At 42.0% G+C, this 17818-nt stretch overlaps 1 protein-coding gene across 1 annotated transcript in view; it reads left to right on the forward strand.

The window, feature by feature from the left end:
* LOC126106681 (uncharacterized) overlaps positions 1 to 17818 on the forward strand; it is a 73588-nt gene that overhangs the window by 44956 nt on the left and 10814 nt on the right. The window contains exon 6 of the mRNA XM_049913048.1: positions 2912 to 3123. Coding sequence (XP_049769005.1) covers positions 2912 to 3123 — 212 coding nt within the window. The remainder of the gene's footprint in view (positions 1 to 2911; positions 3124 to 17818) is intronic.

Consider the following 17818-nt stretch of genomic DNA (forward strand, 5'->3'; position numbering starts at 1 on the left):
CATAATCAGGTGTGCAGATGTACGGATATTTCCCATCAATTCATAAGCATTTCAGTAATTAGCACAAAGTACGAGTAATCATATGTTTTCAGGTAATGAGCATGTAATATTTGCGATGCTTTCTACAAAGGAATGTCAATAGCAAGGTTAATGGAAGTAATGAGGGTGTCACATTTGCAATATTTTCTCTAAAGGAATGTCAATGGCGAGGATAAAGGCCTGCCTCTTTTCTTTTTTTTTCTACCTGTGCTTCCGGAAAGGCACACCATAATGGCTTGTTCTCCAGGTGTTTGACACAGCTGTGTGCCCACGACGCATTACGTGCAGGTGGTCACTTAACTTTCTTACGGAAATATTTACGACACCAGTTTCCGCTACAGTGACAGTCTCATATGAAAATTTCACAGGTCGAAAATTTACGTCACAAGTGTGTAGAAACAAAATCCTATGAATATAACAGTGTCCAAAAAAAATTTTCGCTGGCATTGTGATACATTCACGCATTTACACACACATTTCATAACTCTTAAAGTACGATTCTCGGTTTCCAACATCCTTTTTCACAAGTCAAGAGTCCTTAACTTCTTTCATTATTCATATACATATAAACACGTAATCATATTCCTCATACACTCCTGGAAATGGAAAAAAGAACACATTGACACCGGTGTGTCAGACCCACCATACTTGCTCCGGACACTGTGAGAGGGCTGTACAAGCAATGATCACACGCACGGCACAGCGGACACACCAGGAACCGCGGTGTTGGCCGTCGAATGGCGCTAGCTGCGCAGCATTTGTGCACCGCCGCCGTCAGTGTCAGCCAGTTTGCCGTGGCATACGGAGCTCCATCGCAGTCTTTAACACTGGTAGCATGCCGCAACAGCGTGGACGTGAACCGTATGTGCAGTTGACGGACTTTAAGCGAGGGCGTATAGTGGGCATGCGGGAGGCCGGGTGGACGTACCACCGAATTGCTCAACACGTGGGGCGTGAGGTCTCCACAGTACATCGATGTTGTCGCCAGTGGTCGGCGGAAGGTGCACGTGCCCGTCGACCTGGGACCGGACCGCAGCGATGCACGGATGCACGCCAAGACCGTAGGATCCTACGCAGTGCCGTAGGGGACCGCACCGCCACTTCCCAGCAAATTAGGGACACTGTTGCTCCTGGGGTATCGGCGAGGACCATTCGCAACCGTCTCCATGAAGCTGGGCTACGGTCCCGCACACCGTTAGGCCGTCTTCCGCTCACGCCCCAACATCGTGCAGCCCGCCTCCAGTGGTGTCGCGACAGGCGTGAATGGAGGGACGAATGGAGACGTGTCGTCTTCAGCGATGAGAGTCGCTTCTGCCTTGGTGCCAATGATGGTCGTATGCGTGTTTGGCGCCGTGCAGGTGAGCGCCACAATCAGGACTGCATACGACCGAGGCACACAGGGCCAACACCCGGCATCATGGTGTGGGGAGCCATCTCCTACACTGGCCGTACACCACTGGTGATCGTCGAGGGGACACTGAATAGAGCACGGTACATCCAAACCGTCATCGAACCCATCGTTCTGCCATTCCTAGACCAGCAAGGGAACTTGCTGTTCCAACAGGACAATGCACGTCCGCATGTATCCCGTGCCACCCAACGTGCTCTAGAATGTGTAAGTCAACTACCCTGGCCAGCAAGATCTCCGGATCTGTCCCCCATTGAGCATGTTTGGGACTGGATGAAGCGTCGTCTCATGCGGTCTGCACGTCCAGCACGAACGCTGGTCCAACTGAGGCGCCAGGTGGAAATGGCATGGCAAGCCATTCCACAGGACTACATCCAGCATCTCTACGATCGTCTCCATGGGAGAATAGCAGCCTGCATTGCTGCGAAAGGTGGATATACATTGTACTAGTGCCGACATTGTGCATGCTCTGTTGCCTGTGTCTATGTGCCTGTGGTTCTGTCAGTGTGATCATGTGATGTATCTGACCCCAGGAATGTGTCAATAAAGTTTCCCCTTCCTGGGACAATGAATTCACGGTGTTCTTATATCAATTTCCAGGAGTGTATATGGTGCTACGTAAGTAGGCTGTTTATGTTTTCTTTATGTAATTAGGCTGTTTAGGTTCTTATATTGGTAACGCCGCCGCCACGTAGCGCTCTCTGTATGAAAATGAAATCACTGGCTGTGCTGTGTGCAGTCTGTGGCTAGTTTGCATTGTTGTCTGCCATTGTAGAGGGGCAGCTGGATGTTAACAGCGCGTAGCGTTGCGCAGTTAGAGGTGAGCCGCCAGCAGTGGTGGATGTGAGGAGAGAGATGGCGGAGTTTTGAAATTACATATATTATGACTTGTGATGATATTAAGGTAAATACATTGTTTGTTCTCTATTAAAATCTTTAATTTGCTAACTATCCCTATCAGTAGTTAGTGCCTTCCGTAGTTTGAATCTTTTATTTAGCTGGCAGTAGTGGTGCTCACTGTATTGCAGTAGTTCGAGTAATGAAGATTTTTGTGAGGTAAGTGATTTTTGAAAGGTGTAGTTTAATGTTACTCAGGGCCATTTTTTTGCAGGGATCTTTGGTAGACAGATTGCGTTGCGCAAAAAAATATTGTGTGTCACTTTAGTGAATGTTTGAGTACGTTCAGTTTTGCTCAGCTGTTTGAAAAGCAAATAGTGTAAGAGGTTTATCAGCACAGTCGTGTATAAGTTGTTCTAAAGGGGACGTTTCAATGTATATTTTGTTGGAAAGTGCACCTGGTATGAATGTGATTCGCGCGACAACACATTGTGATTTTCCCTTGTCAGTTATTCCATACAATGTGCAAGTTCTATATAAGAGTCTGAATCGAGTGTATTCAAAAACTAGTTATTTCTCATTCAATTAGAGACACTCTTGAGGATGACATCGTGTTTTATTTTGCAGGCTAGCGCTGCTGAGTGAGCGATTACTGACTTATCATAGACGGCCATTTCCTCTTCAAGAGGCGTTTGGAAAGCAATGTGGAAAGCGGATACCCGAGGGGCCTGAAATGTTGCAGCTGATTGAGACACTGCACATGTATCTTATTATTAACTGGCTCCAGCTAATACCTTACAATCGAGGATTAACCCTATCCAGAGATTTTACAGTTAAAGGTGAGCATACGGTGGAATGAGTTCTTTTCCATTCAAGTCCTATTTGACGGTATCCGTTAAGCTACCAATACCGAGTATCAGGAGTTGAAGCTTTCCTATGAGAAGTTAAGGGTTCAAATGCAGCAATTGACGGAGGTAGTCCCGCGATCATTAATACGGAAGAGAAGAAGACGATTAGACGCAGGTGGGTGGTTATTAAATGCTGTGTTTGGAACAGCAGTCAACGTGGTTGTACTAAGCTTGAACGACACGACAGGTATCGTATAGGAGATGACACAAATAGCAATGATGGAACATGTAACCTCCCCCTCACTTACCGACCTTAATGACAGTGAAAAATGAAACCGCGTGTACCTAATGGGAGTTTTGGAAAAGCAATCGTCCCCGAAGTTAACCTGTCGGTAAAGAGGGAGGAAAGGGTTACATCTAAATGAAAGGAAATGTGCTAATGAAACTGGTGGAAATTAATTTTGAAAAGGGGTAAAGTTAATAAAGAAGGTAAATGTGCAGCCGTTACGTTAACAATTAACTAGCAGTAATTAGGTATTTCAGATTTGGGGGAAATTACGGTCGCCAGTCCTAAGGACAATTACTATAGTAACTGAAAAAGAAAGGTTATTACACATATAATTAGCACTAGAAGCGTGGCAACTGAAGGTTGACACGTGTAGTGTGAAAACTGAAAGTTTGTCAGAAGTAATAAATTTCACTACACCCTGACTTAATTTAGCAAAAGAATTAATAAAACCGGAAAATCGAAAATTAATTTAGTGACTGAAGTTAGTAGTGAGCTTTCTTTCTGAAGCACATCGAAATTCAGTAAAATACGGTTAGTCTTGGTCTACCTCAACAATCATTTCAAAAGCTACTTGAATCTACGCAATTTAGAAATAAGAGATTTAACTTTGAACTTGAATTAAATGATTCTGAACAATAGTAAAATTTAGTACGTACCAAGCTGAGCTGCAGTCACAGGTAAGCTAAAATACGGTAACAAAACTCGCACTCTTAATTTGTGCTTGTGTAATCTAAATATTGTGGCCAGCTATGAATACTTTAACTGAACTTTGAAATTAAAGCATTGAAATCGAATTATAGTACTTTAATGCTGGCGTTTGAATTTCAACGACACTCGGGTTCATTTTGGAAAAGGAAGGGACTCTGCTTGGTAATGCAATTGGGACAATGAGCAACAAAAGTTCATGCTAAGTTGCTGTAATTATAGTGACGAAAATGGAACAGTTTGAAAAGCTGAGGTCTGCCATACAGTTCTAAAACTTTACGTGCGTCCAGTCTTCCTTGTCGGTTGATTGAAGGTTTGAAGCCGTCGGTCGAGGAGGTGGCGACAGTCACTCATTGTCGGCCGTCGCTGTTGCAGAAGCTGGATGTTGGCGCGCCTTCTTCTCGACACGGTCACCAGACGAAACGGGCTCTTGATGTGCGCTAGTTAATGTTTCCCGTCCGCGACACCATGTCAGAAACTATCATCGCAAGTCGATCGCAATTACATGCTGCCAAACCCCGAAAGCGCGGCAACTCGCGGGAGCGTCACACAACACACCTGCTCCACTCGCTACTCCAGCCAGACTCCTTCTGCTCAGCCCGCGCTCCACGCGGCAGAGTTAACACTACCAAAGATCCTACACACTTTGATTCTTCACACGACCTATCGACGTAATCGTTCGATAGCAGTTTTCCCTAGGCAAGACCCAGCGTAAAAATACAAATAATATTTACGAAACAAACCAATTATACATCGACATAAATGCATAAATATACAAATAGTAAAACAATTACAATATACAAAGAGACAGAAATGTCATATCTTGAGGTAACAAAGCAAGGAAAGAAAATAATAGCACAATAGATGGAAATAGGAGGATATGCATTTCCGGCATTACACGTGCCCCACATTGTCTGAGGATGTTCGTGTAATGTAAACAGACTCAGAAAATGTCCCAAAAAAGAAACAGCGGAAATGCATATGCTCAAAACATCAAAATAATTTAGCATTCGTCTAATTAACCATAAACCAATTTTTAGACAATAATAATTGAGTGGAGGCACTCCTAATCTTATTCCACTCTGTCATCTTGCACAAAATAAAACAGGTTGACAACATATTAAAATTCATAGAAAACATAGGAAATGGTTTACCTATTCCAAAATCATTAAAATTCGTAACACTGTAAGAAATGGAATACTATTTGCAAAATTAATCAGAGTACATGGTCATAAAAAACAGGTATATCAAAATACGCAAACTAATGATTAATTACATAGAATACACATTTTTATGTAACCTTTTCATAATTAATTTTCTCGTCATGTCCAATTAACGCTAAACAAGAAAATAATATACAGCAGATCGAAAAAAACATAAATATTGACAGCAGAATTCTTTCACATCAGCTGTCCGGGAAGTAAAGCAACTCCACATTCCGTACTCGCGAGTACAAAGAATGCCGACAGCGGCACAAAAGCACAAAAAACAATTACAATATACAAAGAGACAGAAATGTCATATCTTGAGGTAACAAAGCAAGGAAAGAAAATAATAGCACAATAGATGGAAATAGGAGGATATGCATTTCCGGCGTTACAAACAGGGGACAATGAGTGTTACAAAACAGTGTGGAAACTAACAACAGAATTAGAACAGTACACACAGAGCACCGTAGATACCCTACATAGAGGCTGAAAATATGTGCAAAGTCACCAGAGTGCGCTTGATGAGAGAATGGTAGTAGCGAAGTTACTGAGGTCATTAGCAGACAGTTTGGGGGATGCAAGGATCGAAATTGAAGCGTTGCCATCAATGGGCAACTGAGAGCAACTTGCACAGGAATACAACAAGCACAAAGGGACTTTCCCACAGGGTTGCGCTACGTTGTACCTATAACAGAAAAAATATAATCTTTTTTCATCACACATCTGTTGTTAAAGTTAGCACTGACAAAGCTAATTTTTATATCATCATATAATTTTGGGTAGCAGGCGTAAATGCAAAATATCGATTTATACGATCCATGCATAAGGGAACAATTGACAGGAATGGGGGAAAGAAATACGGTAGAAGAAGAATGGGTAGCTTTGAGGGATGAAGTAGTGAAGGCAGCAGAGGATAAAGTAGGTAAAAAGACGAGGGCTAGTAGAAATCCTTGGGTAACAGAAGAAATATTGAATTTCATTCATGAAAGGAGAAAATATAAAAATGCAGTAAATAAAGCAGTCCATAAGGAATACAAACGTCTCAAAAATGAGATCGATAGGAAATACAAAATGGCTAAGCAGGGATGGCTAGAGGACAAATGTAAGGATGTAGAGGCTTATCTCACTAGGGAGAAGATAGATACCGCCTACAGGAAAATTAAAGAGACCTTTGGAGAAAAAAGAACCACTTATATGAATATCAAGAGCTCAGGTGGAAACCCAGTCCTAAGCAAATAAGGGAAAGCAGAAATCTAATACTTACAATTCCAAAGAAATAAGATGGTGGTAGGTGCGAATATTACCGAATTATCACCTTAATAAATCATCGTTATAAAATAATAACACCAATTGTTCGCAGAAGAATGCAAAAACTGACAGAATCCGACCTCGAGGAAGATCAGTTTGGATACTGGAGAAATATAGGAACACATGAGGCGACACTGACTCTACGACTTAGCTAGGTTAAGGAAAGGCAACCGTACGATTACAGCATTTGTTGACATAGAGAAAGCTTTTGATGATGTTGAATGGAAGACTTCCTTTGAAATTCTGTAGGTAACAAGGATAAAATACAGGGAGCGAAATGCTGTTTACAGGTTATACATAAACCAGATGGCATTTATAAGAATCGAGGTGTATGAAGGGGAAGCAGTATTTGAGAAGGGACCAAGACAAGCTGCAGCCTATCCCCGAAGTTATTCAATCTGTACACTGAGCAGACGGTAAAGGAAACTAAATAAAAATTTAGAGTATGAATTAAAGTTCAGAGAGAAGAAATAAAAAGTTTGAAGTATTCGCTGACATTGTAATTCTATCAGAGGCAGCGAGGCACTTGGAAGAGCAGTTGAATAAATGGACAGCGTCTTGAAAGTAGAATATAAGACGAACATCAACAACAAAATGGAATTATCTCAAATTAAATTAAATGATACTGAGAAAATTAGATCAGCAGACGAGACATTAACAGTAGTAGATTTCACTATCTGAGCAGTAAAATAACTGATGACGGCAGAATTAAAGCGGATATAAACTGTCGACTGGCAGTTGTAAGAAAAGCGTTTCTGAAGAAAAGGAATATGTTAACATCGAAAATAATTTTGAAATGTGGTACTAGTCTTCTGACTGGTTTGATGCTGCCATCCCGAATTCCCCTCCTGCCCCAAGCTCTTCATCTCAAAATGTCACTTTTCTCCACGACTTTTACAGCTTCTTCTAGCACCATGGAGGTTATTCCGTGATGTCTTAATACATGCCCTATCATTCTGTACCTTCTTCTGGTCACTCTTTTCTTCGCCAATTCTGTGGAGAAACTCCCCACTCCTTACCGTATCAGTCCACCTAATTTTCAACATTCTTCTGTAGCAACACATCTCAAATGCTTCGATTCTCTTCTCTTCTGGTTTTCCCACTGTCCATGATACATTACCGTACGATGCTGTGCCCCAAAAGTACATTCTCAGAAATTTCTTTCTCAAAGTAAGACCTATGTTTGATATCAGACTTCTCTTGGCCAGGAATGCCCGCTTTCCCTGTACTTCTTATGTCGTCCTTGCTTCGTCCGTCAAGGATTATTTAGTTCCCTACATAGCAGAATTTCTTAACTTCGTCTATTTCGTGATCATCAAATTTGATGTAAAGTTTCTCCCTAATCTCATTTCTACTGCTTTTTTGTACTTTGGTTTTTTACGGTTCACTCACTGAGGACAGCAATTTCATCAGCGAATCTTATCACTGTCATCCTTTCATCCTGAATTTCAATGCCACTCTTGAACCTTACTTTCATTTCCGTCATTCTTTCTTCGCAGTATAGATTGAACGGTGGAGGCGAAAGGTTACGCCCCTGCTTTACACCGTTCTTAATCCGAGCACATCGTTCTTGGTCACTTTAATCACTGTAATACCACCGGTCACTGTATTACAGTGTCTCAGAGCTCACGTGCCAAGATGTGGCAGATAGTTTTCCCTGTGCGCTGTTCGACAGCGGAACACTAGGGAAATACTCCGAAATTGGTTGTATTCGGACTCTGCTGAGCACTTAGGTGCGAATGAAGTAGTGAGGAAGTAGATGATGAAGAAGCTCTTAGGAAAATATGGCAAGTAGATCTTGAATATAAAAACAAAGAAAACTGAAAATATGATAGCAAGTGGTGACACAGAGCGTAAATTAGGTGCAGGAAATTTTGGTGTTGTATGTTTTTATTGTCTTAAATATCTAAGTGTGACTTCATCTGCCAGTGGAGATACTGAAGAAGATATCAACGCTAAGAGTGGACAAGAAAAACGTTTTATTCCGCCGTCAAATTCAATTCCCTGGAGTAAACTAACAATATTATATGGAAAACTACGTGGAAATCGTATGTATATATATATGTCAGAACTTTGGGAAATAAGAAAGAGAGCCGGCCGGGGTGGCCGAGCGGTTATAGGCGCTACAGTCTGGAACCGCGCGACCGCTACGGTCGCAGGTTCGAATCCTGCCTCGGGTATGGATGTGTGTGATGTCCTTAGGTTAGTTAGGTTTAAGTAGTTCTAAGTTCTAGGGGACTGATGACCTCAGAAGTTAAGTCCCATACTGCTCAGAGCCATTTGAACCATTTGAAATAAGAAAGAGAAAATAAAATCAAATGCTGTACCGTGGAAATGAATTACTGGAGACAAAATGGAGTGTTGGGCCACAACTAAAATGAACAAATAAAAAAAAGTTAGGGAAGTGGCAAGCAAGATAACTGAAGCTAACTATACGAGGAATTAACTACGGAAGAACCATTCAGAACGAAATAGTGATAATATATTACAAATAGAGGGAAAAGGGAAACGGGGTCGCCAATCTAGAAGGTGGGTAGCCTAGGCAACGTACCTGTGGGCTTCTGGAAACCCCAAGAGGGGACTGGACAGACAATAAACTGTGGAGCTTGAAAAGCGACAAAGGGCATTAGCTCCAAATCACTCGTAGATATGTATATATTCATACTTGAAAAGTAAATACACTCTGTTTTATTCTATAAAAATACGAGATGTCTACAAAAATGCCTTTTTTTGAAAGAACTTTATTTATGTGTCTACTGCAACGTTCTCCGTTCAAAATGATCCCAACAGATATAATACACTAATGCCACTACTTTTTACGATTCCTGAAACAGTCCTAATACTCGACCTTTGAGACAGATACTTCTCTCGGTGATGCTTTTTTAGTCTCATCTATGTTTGTAGAATGATTGTGCTTCAAGGTTTCCTTCACTTTCCTTAACAGAAGAGCACATGACGCTATATCTGCAGAATATAGGGACTAGTGCATCATTACAGTATTGATTTTGGCCAATAATCCACAAACAAGCAACGATCTGAAATATACAGGATGTAACAATAGCTATGGTGAAACTTCCAGAAAAACATCGTACATGCAGGAATAAAGCCTGTTAGATGGACATGGATCCAGAAACGCTCTACTTCATTCATTTTTTACTTCTCTTCATAATCATATTATTCATGGGCAACACAACTGATTTCATTCATACTTAACAAACAGGATGCAAAATGTTGTGAAGGAAGTCCCACAAGGTTCCGTTTATGGCCCACTTCTATTGCTTATTATAAACTGTCGAGAATCCTCACGAAATTTTGGAATCCGGCTATTAACAGAAATTGTGGAATCACATCATCAACAAAGACCTTCTGTCAACATTTGGGCTGTAAACCTTAGCGAGTGTTTCTTATCTCACCCAAGCCCAACGGAGAAACTGATTTCTTAGACGATACTCTACCTGTTCTGCTGGAACACGTGCCACTGCTAGCGCGACAAAGCTTGTACTTAACGCTGGAGTTTCTCGTTATTTCAGTGTTAATGTTTGTAGGCTTCTAAATGAGCGATTCCGTGATGGATGAGTGGTACAGGTGGCTTCTACTCTCTTCGGACCTAAACCCACGAAACTTCTACTTGTGAGCAGATTTTAAAGCTCTCGTGTACGGAACCCCGCTGCAAGATGAACTGGGTCTTGATAACCGTATTATGAAAGGCTGTGAAACAATACGCAATTCTCCAGGGATGCTTCAACGCATAAGAGATTTAAGGCGACATACGTTTGACCCATGTACTCTTGCAAACGGAGGACGTTTTGCATATTTAATACTGCGCCGATACGTTATTTTCCGCGTGTTTCCCACAATTAATGTGATGAAAGTTGTAGAAATTGTGCTCTAACACGGAAATGAAGCGTTTTCAAAACAATGTTCATATAATATATTTCCTTCCTCTACATAAGTGTGTCAGAGACTTGATTCTCGCAACATCCGAAATAATTTCATGGCATGAACAAATTGATATGCCAGCATCACCAGCGAGTTCTGTGATTGTGATTCGGCGAACGATCATTGGCATTTTCTTCACTTTTTTCCACGATTACATCGACTGATGATGTGCTGGAGCGTACAGTGCGGTCGTTGTCTTCAGAATCTTCACAGCCTTCCTTGAAACGCTTACACCAGTTGGAAACCCTAAGGTTAATAGTAGCGGACACATCAAAAGCAATGTTTAACGTTACTAAAAGTTTGCTTCCCTTTATTCCGTTCTTACAGCAAAATTTGTTGTAATTTCTTTCACTCATTTTTATGTGGCTAACACTTTTCACATGCTTCAGTTTACCAAAACAGCGACGAAAAGGAATTATGCGAATCCGACTTGTACAACACACGAGAATACAAAGTTCTCGTTAGTTTTTGAACAACCGTTGAATTTCGTTAGTTTTCCTTTTTGATGTAAGACTGGTATGAGTAGTAATGGAATAATAATTATGTGAGTAAACTGGATAATCATTTGATAAAGCTATAAATTATATAGAAATCATGGATGAAGGGCAACTGGCAGATTCCATATTCCTAGGTTCCCGGCAGGCATTTGACACGTTGCCACACTGCAGACTGTTAACGAAGGTACGAGCTCACGAAATAGGTTCCCAGATATGTGAATGACTCAAGGACTTCTAGAGTTCGTTTTTTTCGTATGGTTACAAACCACCGCAGCTGATTTCGTAAATTACACTGTAGGAATTATTGCAACGAGTCACAAGTTTTTTTGAAATGATTTTCTTGTACCATTACTAGTTTCGAGCTTGAGCCTATCGTCAGTTGGTAGCGTCGACTTCTTTGCAAATTTTACATTGCCGTGCTAAGGAATAACAAAGTTTTTGTTATTGCATAGTTTGGAGAAGGTTTTCCATTCGCCTCATAAAATTTAACAAAGTTTTTTTGGTTGTGTAGCTGTACATTGTAGTCACTTCTCAACAGAATATAAATAAATCATTTTGGACACTCAAGATAACTACAAGAACTAAAAACAATCAAACTATTAGCGCACAATATTCGTTGCAACCCTGACACTGTCACTAAGCTTCACAATAGAATTAAACATAATTACAGTAAGAAATAAAGCTCTAAGTCCACATCAAACATCACTTTTGCACAAATAGCTCTTCAAAACTCAGTGAAACATGTCTGCATACCGATCATTGGTAAAGTGTCTTATCGGATTCGAAACTTATTCCGTGCCAAAAATATGAAACTTAGATTTTCCACAAACAAGAAATTTAAAGACAAAATTGTTTCCAACTGAAACTGAAAAACTGAAGTACACGACAGGTATGGCATTTATAAACAAAAATTGTTCTGAAACTTCCTGGAAGATTAAGCCTGTGTGCCGGACCGAGACTCGAGGTCGGGACCTTTGCCATTCGCGGGCAAGTGCTCTACCATCTAAACCACACAAGCACGACTCACAGCCTGTCCTCACAGCTTTACTTCTGCCAGTACCTCGTCTCCTACCTTCCAAACTTTACAGAAGCTCTCCTGCGAACCTTGCAGAACTAGCACTCCTGGAAAAAGGATATTGCCGAGACATGGCTTAGCCACAAGCTGGGGGATGTTTCCAGAATGAGATTTTCACTCTGCAGCGGAATGTGCGCTGATATGAAACTTCCTGGCAGATTAAAACTGTGTGCCCGACCGAGAATCTAACTCGGGACCTTTGCGTTTCACGGGCAAGTGCTCTAGCAACTTTTTATTTTTTATTTTTTAGTACATTTTTTACGCTTCATCCATCTTTTTTTAGCGAACGATCACCTTAAGTGCTTTTTTAATTATTTTTTTGTGTTTTTGTTTTTTTTCCTTTCCTTTTCTTCTCTTATTTTAAAGCCCCTTAGAAAAATGGAATTAAAAAAAGAAAAAAAAGACTAAGTGCCTCCGTCACTTTTCATCCTATAACAAAAAAATCTGGTACTTTAGGCGTTGGCTCCTGACTAAACCTACCCCAGAGAGCTGCCTATATACCAGGGGAAATATGAGAAATCAAGGTTAGGGCTATGCTTACGAACAAAACAAAATCTTCCTTTTTCTTAATTTTGTTTTTTTTTTCCTTTTATTTTGTTTATTTTTGTTGTGTAATTGATCAGAGGCCTTCTGCGCCCCGCTGGTAATATGTTGAGTCACGTCTTCCCGAAATTGATGTGTTCCGTTCAATTGTTCAGAAATGTTCATTGGTTGAAACAGGAAACCTTCTTCTCTCTTGGCTTAACACATTCCAGCTGCGAGACGGGTCGTGGAAAGCACTCCCAAGGAAGTTCGAGAAAAATTGTCTGTATTTTGGGTGACGGACAACGACATCATGACGGCCATTGAGGTATGTCCAAAAATCGAGTACAGAGTCTACAGTTTGTCCAAATAGGTAGTGAATGGCATGTCCGCGAATCCAATTCACAGCATTGGTCTTTGTCCGAGGAAAATAGTCACGTTTTGGAAATAATAATGAAAGGGGAGTAATCCGATCCGGAATGTCCCGCATTAGAAAATCCACAACACGACGAATCAATTGCCGAACCTCCGCCGCCGGTCGGCAAACAAACCGATGTTCGTCATTGTCTGGCACTCCACACGTGGAACATAGAGGTGATTTGGCGAGGTGGATACGATGAAGGCGAGATTGGTTGATTTGCTTACCACTGACAGTTAGGTACCAGACAGATTGAACATTCGTGTCAAGGTAACAGGCCAACACCGCGCGCCATACACGACGCCAGTCAACCTGGGGGAACTTTTGTTCAGTCGGGTTAGGTGGACGACCTAATAGGAGGACATTGTATACTGTCTTTGTCTTGAGTAAAAGGTGTCTTGGTAAGGTGAGGCGTAGATAGCTGAGTTAAAGAAAGAAGTATCTTATATAATGGAACTGGTCCGGAATATCCGAGATCATCACTGGGGCTGACAGTGAGACCGGCGTATAGGCCGACAGGAGGAGACCAGTGAGGCTCGTTGGGCAACGTGTCCATACCGTCATCTGGGAGCTGACAAATAGGGCGCGAGCTCTATCCGGCACGTGAAGTAGACCAATCCCACCTCGTTCACGGGCAATTGTAAGGGTTGCATAGTTAACTCTGAACAACAGCCCAGAGCTGACGAAAGATGCCATCGCCGCCAACATGCGACGTGCCACAGTGAGCGGGAAAGGTAGAACTTGTGCTACATGGGGAACTCGGGATGCGATATATATATTGACATATCGAGCTCGTTGGAGAATATCTATGGATCGAAGGCGATGGTCCATAAGACCGGCTCTGATCATTAAAAGGAGGCGTCGGCAGTTGATGGTGGCTGAACGCCGGAGATCAGATGAAAAATCTATTTCCAAACAGCAAATGGTACCAACGGTGGTGAGAGGTCTAACGCACTCCACGGGAAGTCCCGTGCCAATGAACATAACTTGTGACTTACGTACGTTTAAAGAACTACCTGACGCCTCACCATTTTTTGGTCATCAGTCTACTGACTGGTTTGATGCGGCCCGCCACGAATTCCTTTCCTGTGCTAACCTCTTCATCTCAGAGTAGCACTTGCAACCTACGTCCTCAATTATTTGCTTGACGTATTCCAATCTCTGTCTTCCTCTACAGTTTTTGCCCTCTACAGCTCCCTCTAGTACCATGGAAGTCATTCCCTCATGTCTTAGCAGATGTCCTATCATCCTGTCCCTTCTCCTTATCAGTGTTTTCCACATATTCCTTTCCTCTCCGATTCTGCGTAGAACCTCCTCATTCCTTACCTTATCAGTCCACCTAATTTTCAACATTCGTCTATAGCACCACATCTCAAATGCTTCGATTCTCTTCTGTTCCGGTTTCCCCACAGTCCATGTTTCACTACCATACAATGCTGTACTCCAGACGTACATCCTCAGAAATTTCTTCCTCAAATTAAGGCCGGTATTTGATATTTGTAGACTTCTCTTTGCCATAGCGAGTCTGCTTTTGATGTCCTCCTTGCTCCGTCCGTCATTGGTTATTTTACTACCTAGGTAGCAGAATTCCTTAACTTCATTGACTTCGTGACCATCAATCCTGATGTTAAGTTTCTCGCTGTTCTCATTTCTACTACTTCTCATTACCTTCGTCTTTCTCCGATTTACTCTCAAACCATACTGTGTACTCATTAGACTGTTCATTCCGTTCAGCAGATCATTTAATTCTTCTTCACTTTCACTCAGGATAGCAATGTCATCAGCGAATCGTATCACTGATATCCTTTCACCTTGTATTTTAATTCCACTCCTGAACCTTTCTTCTATTTCCCTCATTCTTCCTCGATGTACAGATTGAAGAGTAGGGGCGAAAGGCTACAGCTTTGTCTTACACCCTTCTTAATACGAGCAGTTCTTTCTTGATCGTCCACTCTTATTATTCCCTCTTGGTTGTTGTACATATTGTATATGACCCGTCTCTCCCTATAGCTTACCCCTATTTTTTTCAGAATCTCGAACAGCTTGCAACATTTTATATTGTCGAACGCTTTTTGCAGGTCGACAAATCCTATTTTTCTTTAGCCTTGCTTCCATTATTAGCCGTAACGTCAGAATTGCCTCTCTCGTCCCTGTACTTTTCCTAAAGCCGAACTGATCGTCACCTAGCGCATTCTCAATTTTCTTTTCCATTCTTCTGTGTATTATTCTTGTAAGCAGCTTCGATGCATGAGCTGTTAAGCTGATTGTGCGATAATTCTCGCACTTGTCAGCTCTTGCCGTCTTCGGAATTGTGTGGATGATGCTTTTCCGAAAGTCAGATGGTGTATCGCCAGACTCATATATTCTACACACCAACGTGAATAGTCGTTTTGTTGCCACTTCCCCCAGTGATTTTAGAAATTCTGATGGAATGTTATCTATCCCTTCTGCCTTGTTTGACCGTAAGTCCTCCATAGCTCTTTTAAATTCCGATTCTAATACTGGATCCCCTATCTCTTCTAAATCGACTCCTGTTTCTTCTTCTATCACATCAGACAAATCTTCACCCTCATAGAGGCTTTCAATGTATTCTTTCCACCTATCTGCTCTCTCCTCTGCATTTAACAGTGGAATTCCCGATGCACTCTTAATGTTACCACCGTTGCTTTTAATGTCACCAAAGGTTGTTTTGACTTTCCTGTATGCTGAGTCTGTCGTTCCGACAATCATATCTTTTTCGATGTCTTCACATTATTCCTGCAGCCATTTCGTCTTAGCTTCCCTGCACTTCCTATTTATTTCATTCCTCAGCGACTTGTATTTCTATATTCCTGATATAGAAACATGTTTGTACTTCCTCCTTTCATCAATCAACTGAAGTATTTCTTCTGTTACCCATGGTTTCTTCGCAGCTACCTTCTTTGTACCTATGTTTTCCTTCCCAACTTCTGTGATGGCCCTTTTTAGAGATGTCCATTCCTCTTCAACTGTACTGCTTACTGCACTATTCCTTATTGCTGTATCTATAGCATTAGAGAACTTCAAACGTATCTCGTCATTCGTTAGTACTTCCGTATCCCACTTCTTTGCGTATTGATTCTTCCTGACTAATGTCTTGAACTTCAGCCTACTCTTCATCACTACTATATTGTGGTCTGAGTCTATATCTGCTCCTGGGTACACCTTAAAATCCAGTATCTGATTTCGGAATCTCTGTCTGACCATGATGTAATCTAATTGAAATCTTCCCGTATCTCCCGGCCTTTTCCAAGTATACCTCCTCCTCTTGTGTTTCTTGAACAGTGTATTCGCTATTACTAGCTGAAACTTGTTACAGAACTCAATTAGTCTTTCTCCTCTTTCATCCCTTGTCCCAAGCCCATATTCTCCTGTAACCTTTTCTTCTACTCCTTCCCCTACAACTGCATTCCAGTCGCCCATGACTATTAGATTTTAGTCCCCCTTTACATACTGCATTACCCTTCCAATATCCTCATACACTTTCTCTATCTGTTCATCTTCAGCTTGCGACGTCGGCATGTATACCTGAACTATCGTTGTCGGTGTTGGTCTGCTGTCGATTCTGATTAGGACAACCCAGTCACTGAACTGTTCACAGTACACACCCTCTACCCTACCTTCCTATTCATAACGAATTCTACACCTGTTATACGATTTTCTGCTGCTGTTGATATTACCCGATACTCATCTGACCAGAAATCCTTGTCTTCCTCCCACTTCACTTCACTGACCCCTACTATATCTTGATTGAGCCTTTGCATTTCCCTTTTCAGATTTACTAGTTTTCCTACCACGTTCAAGCTTCTGACATTCCACGGCCCGACTCGTAGAACGTTATCCTTTCGTTGATTATTCAATCTTTTTCTCATGGTAACCTCCCCCTTGGCAGTCCCCTCCCGGAGATCCGAATGGGGAACTATTCCGGAATCTTTTGCCAATGGAGAAATCATCATGACACTTCTTCAAATACAGGACACATGTCCTGTGGATACACGTTACGTGTCTTTAATGCAGTGGTTTCCATTGCCTTCTGCATCCTCATGTCGTTGATCATTGCTGATTCTTCCGCCTTTAGGGGCAATTTCCCACCCCTAGGACAAGAGAGTGCCCTGAACCTCTATCCGCTCCTCCGCCGTCTTTGACAAGGGCATTGGCAGAATGAGGCTGACTTCTTATGCCGGAAGTCTTCGGCCGCAAATGCTGATTATTTATCAAAATTTAGGCAGTGGCGGGGATCGAACCCGGGACCGAAAACGTTTTGATTATGAATCAAAGACGCTACCACTAGACCAGGGGTACATAAGTCGCTACCCACGTCAAAACAGCTCGAACATCGTCGGCATTACGTAAACAAATTACTGCATCGTCAGCATAGGCCGTGCAACAGAATCGGTAGCGATCTAGGGACAACACTACCAAACGTTGTCTTAGTCCACATAGCAAGGATTCCTAGGAAAAGGCTACAAAATCGCTGATAGGGGGCAACCTTGACGTACGGATCGACCTATTTTTATCGGAGGAGTCAGTTTGCCATTGTACATAATGCTGGATGAGGCCCACCGCAGAAGGCGCATCTCTACCGTGATAACGGTGACTGGGAAACCCATATGGTGGAGAACGTCCGTAAGGAACGTATGGTCAACCCTATCAAAAGCTTGACTAAAGTCCAAAGACACAAGTTCCCCAGAGAGGCGTTGTGCCTGG

This window comes from Schistocerca cancellata, chromosome 10 (assembly GCF_023864275.1).
Source record: "Schistocerca cancellata isolate TAMUIC-IGC-003103 chromosome 10, iqSchCanc2.1, whole genome shotgun sequence".
NCBI classification, from domain to species: domain Eukaryota; kingdom Metazoa; phylum Arthropoda; class Insecta; order Orthoptera; family Acrididae; genus Schistocerca; species Schistocerca cancellata.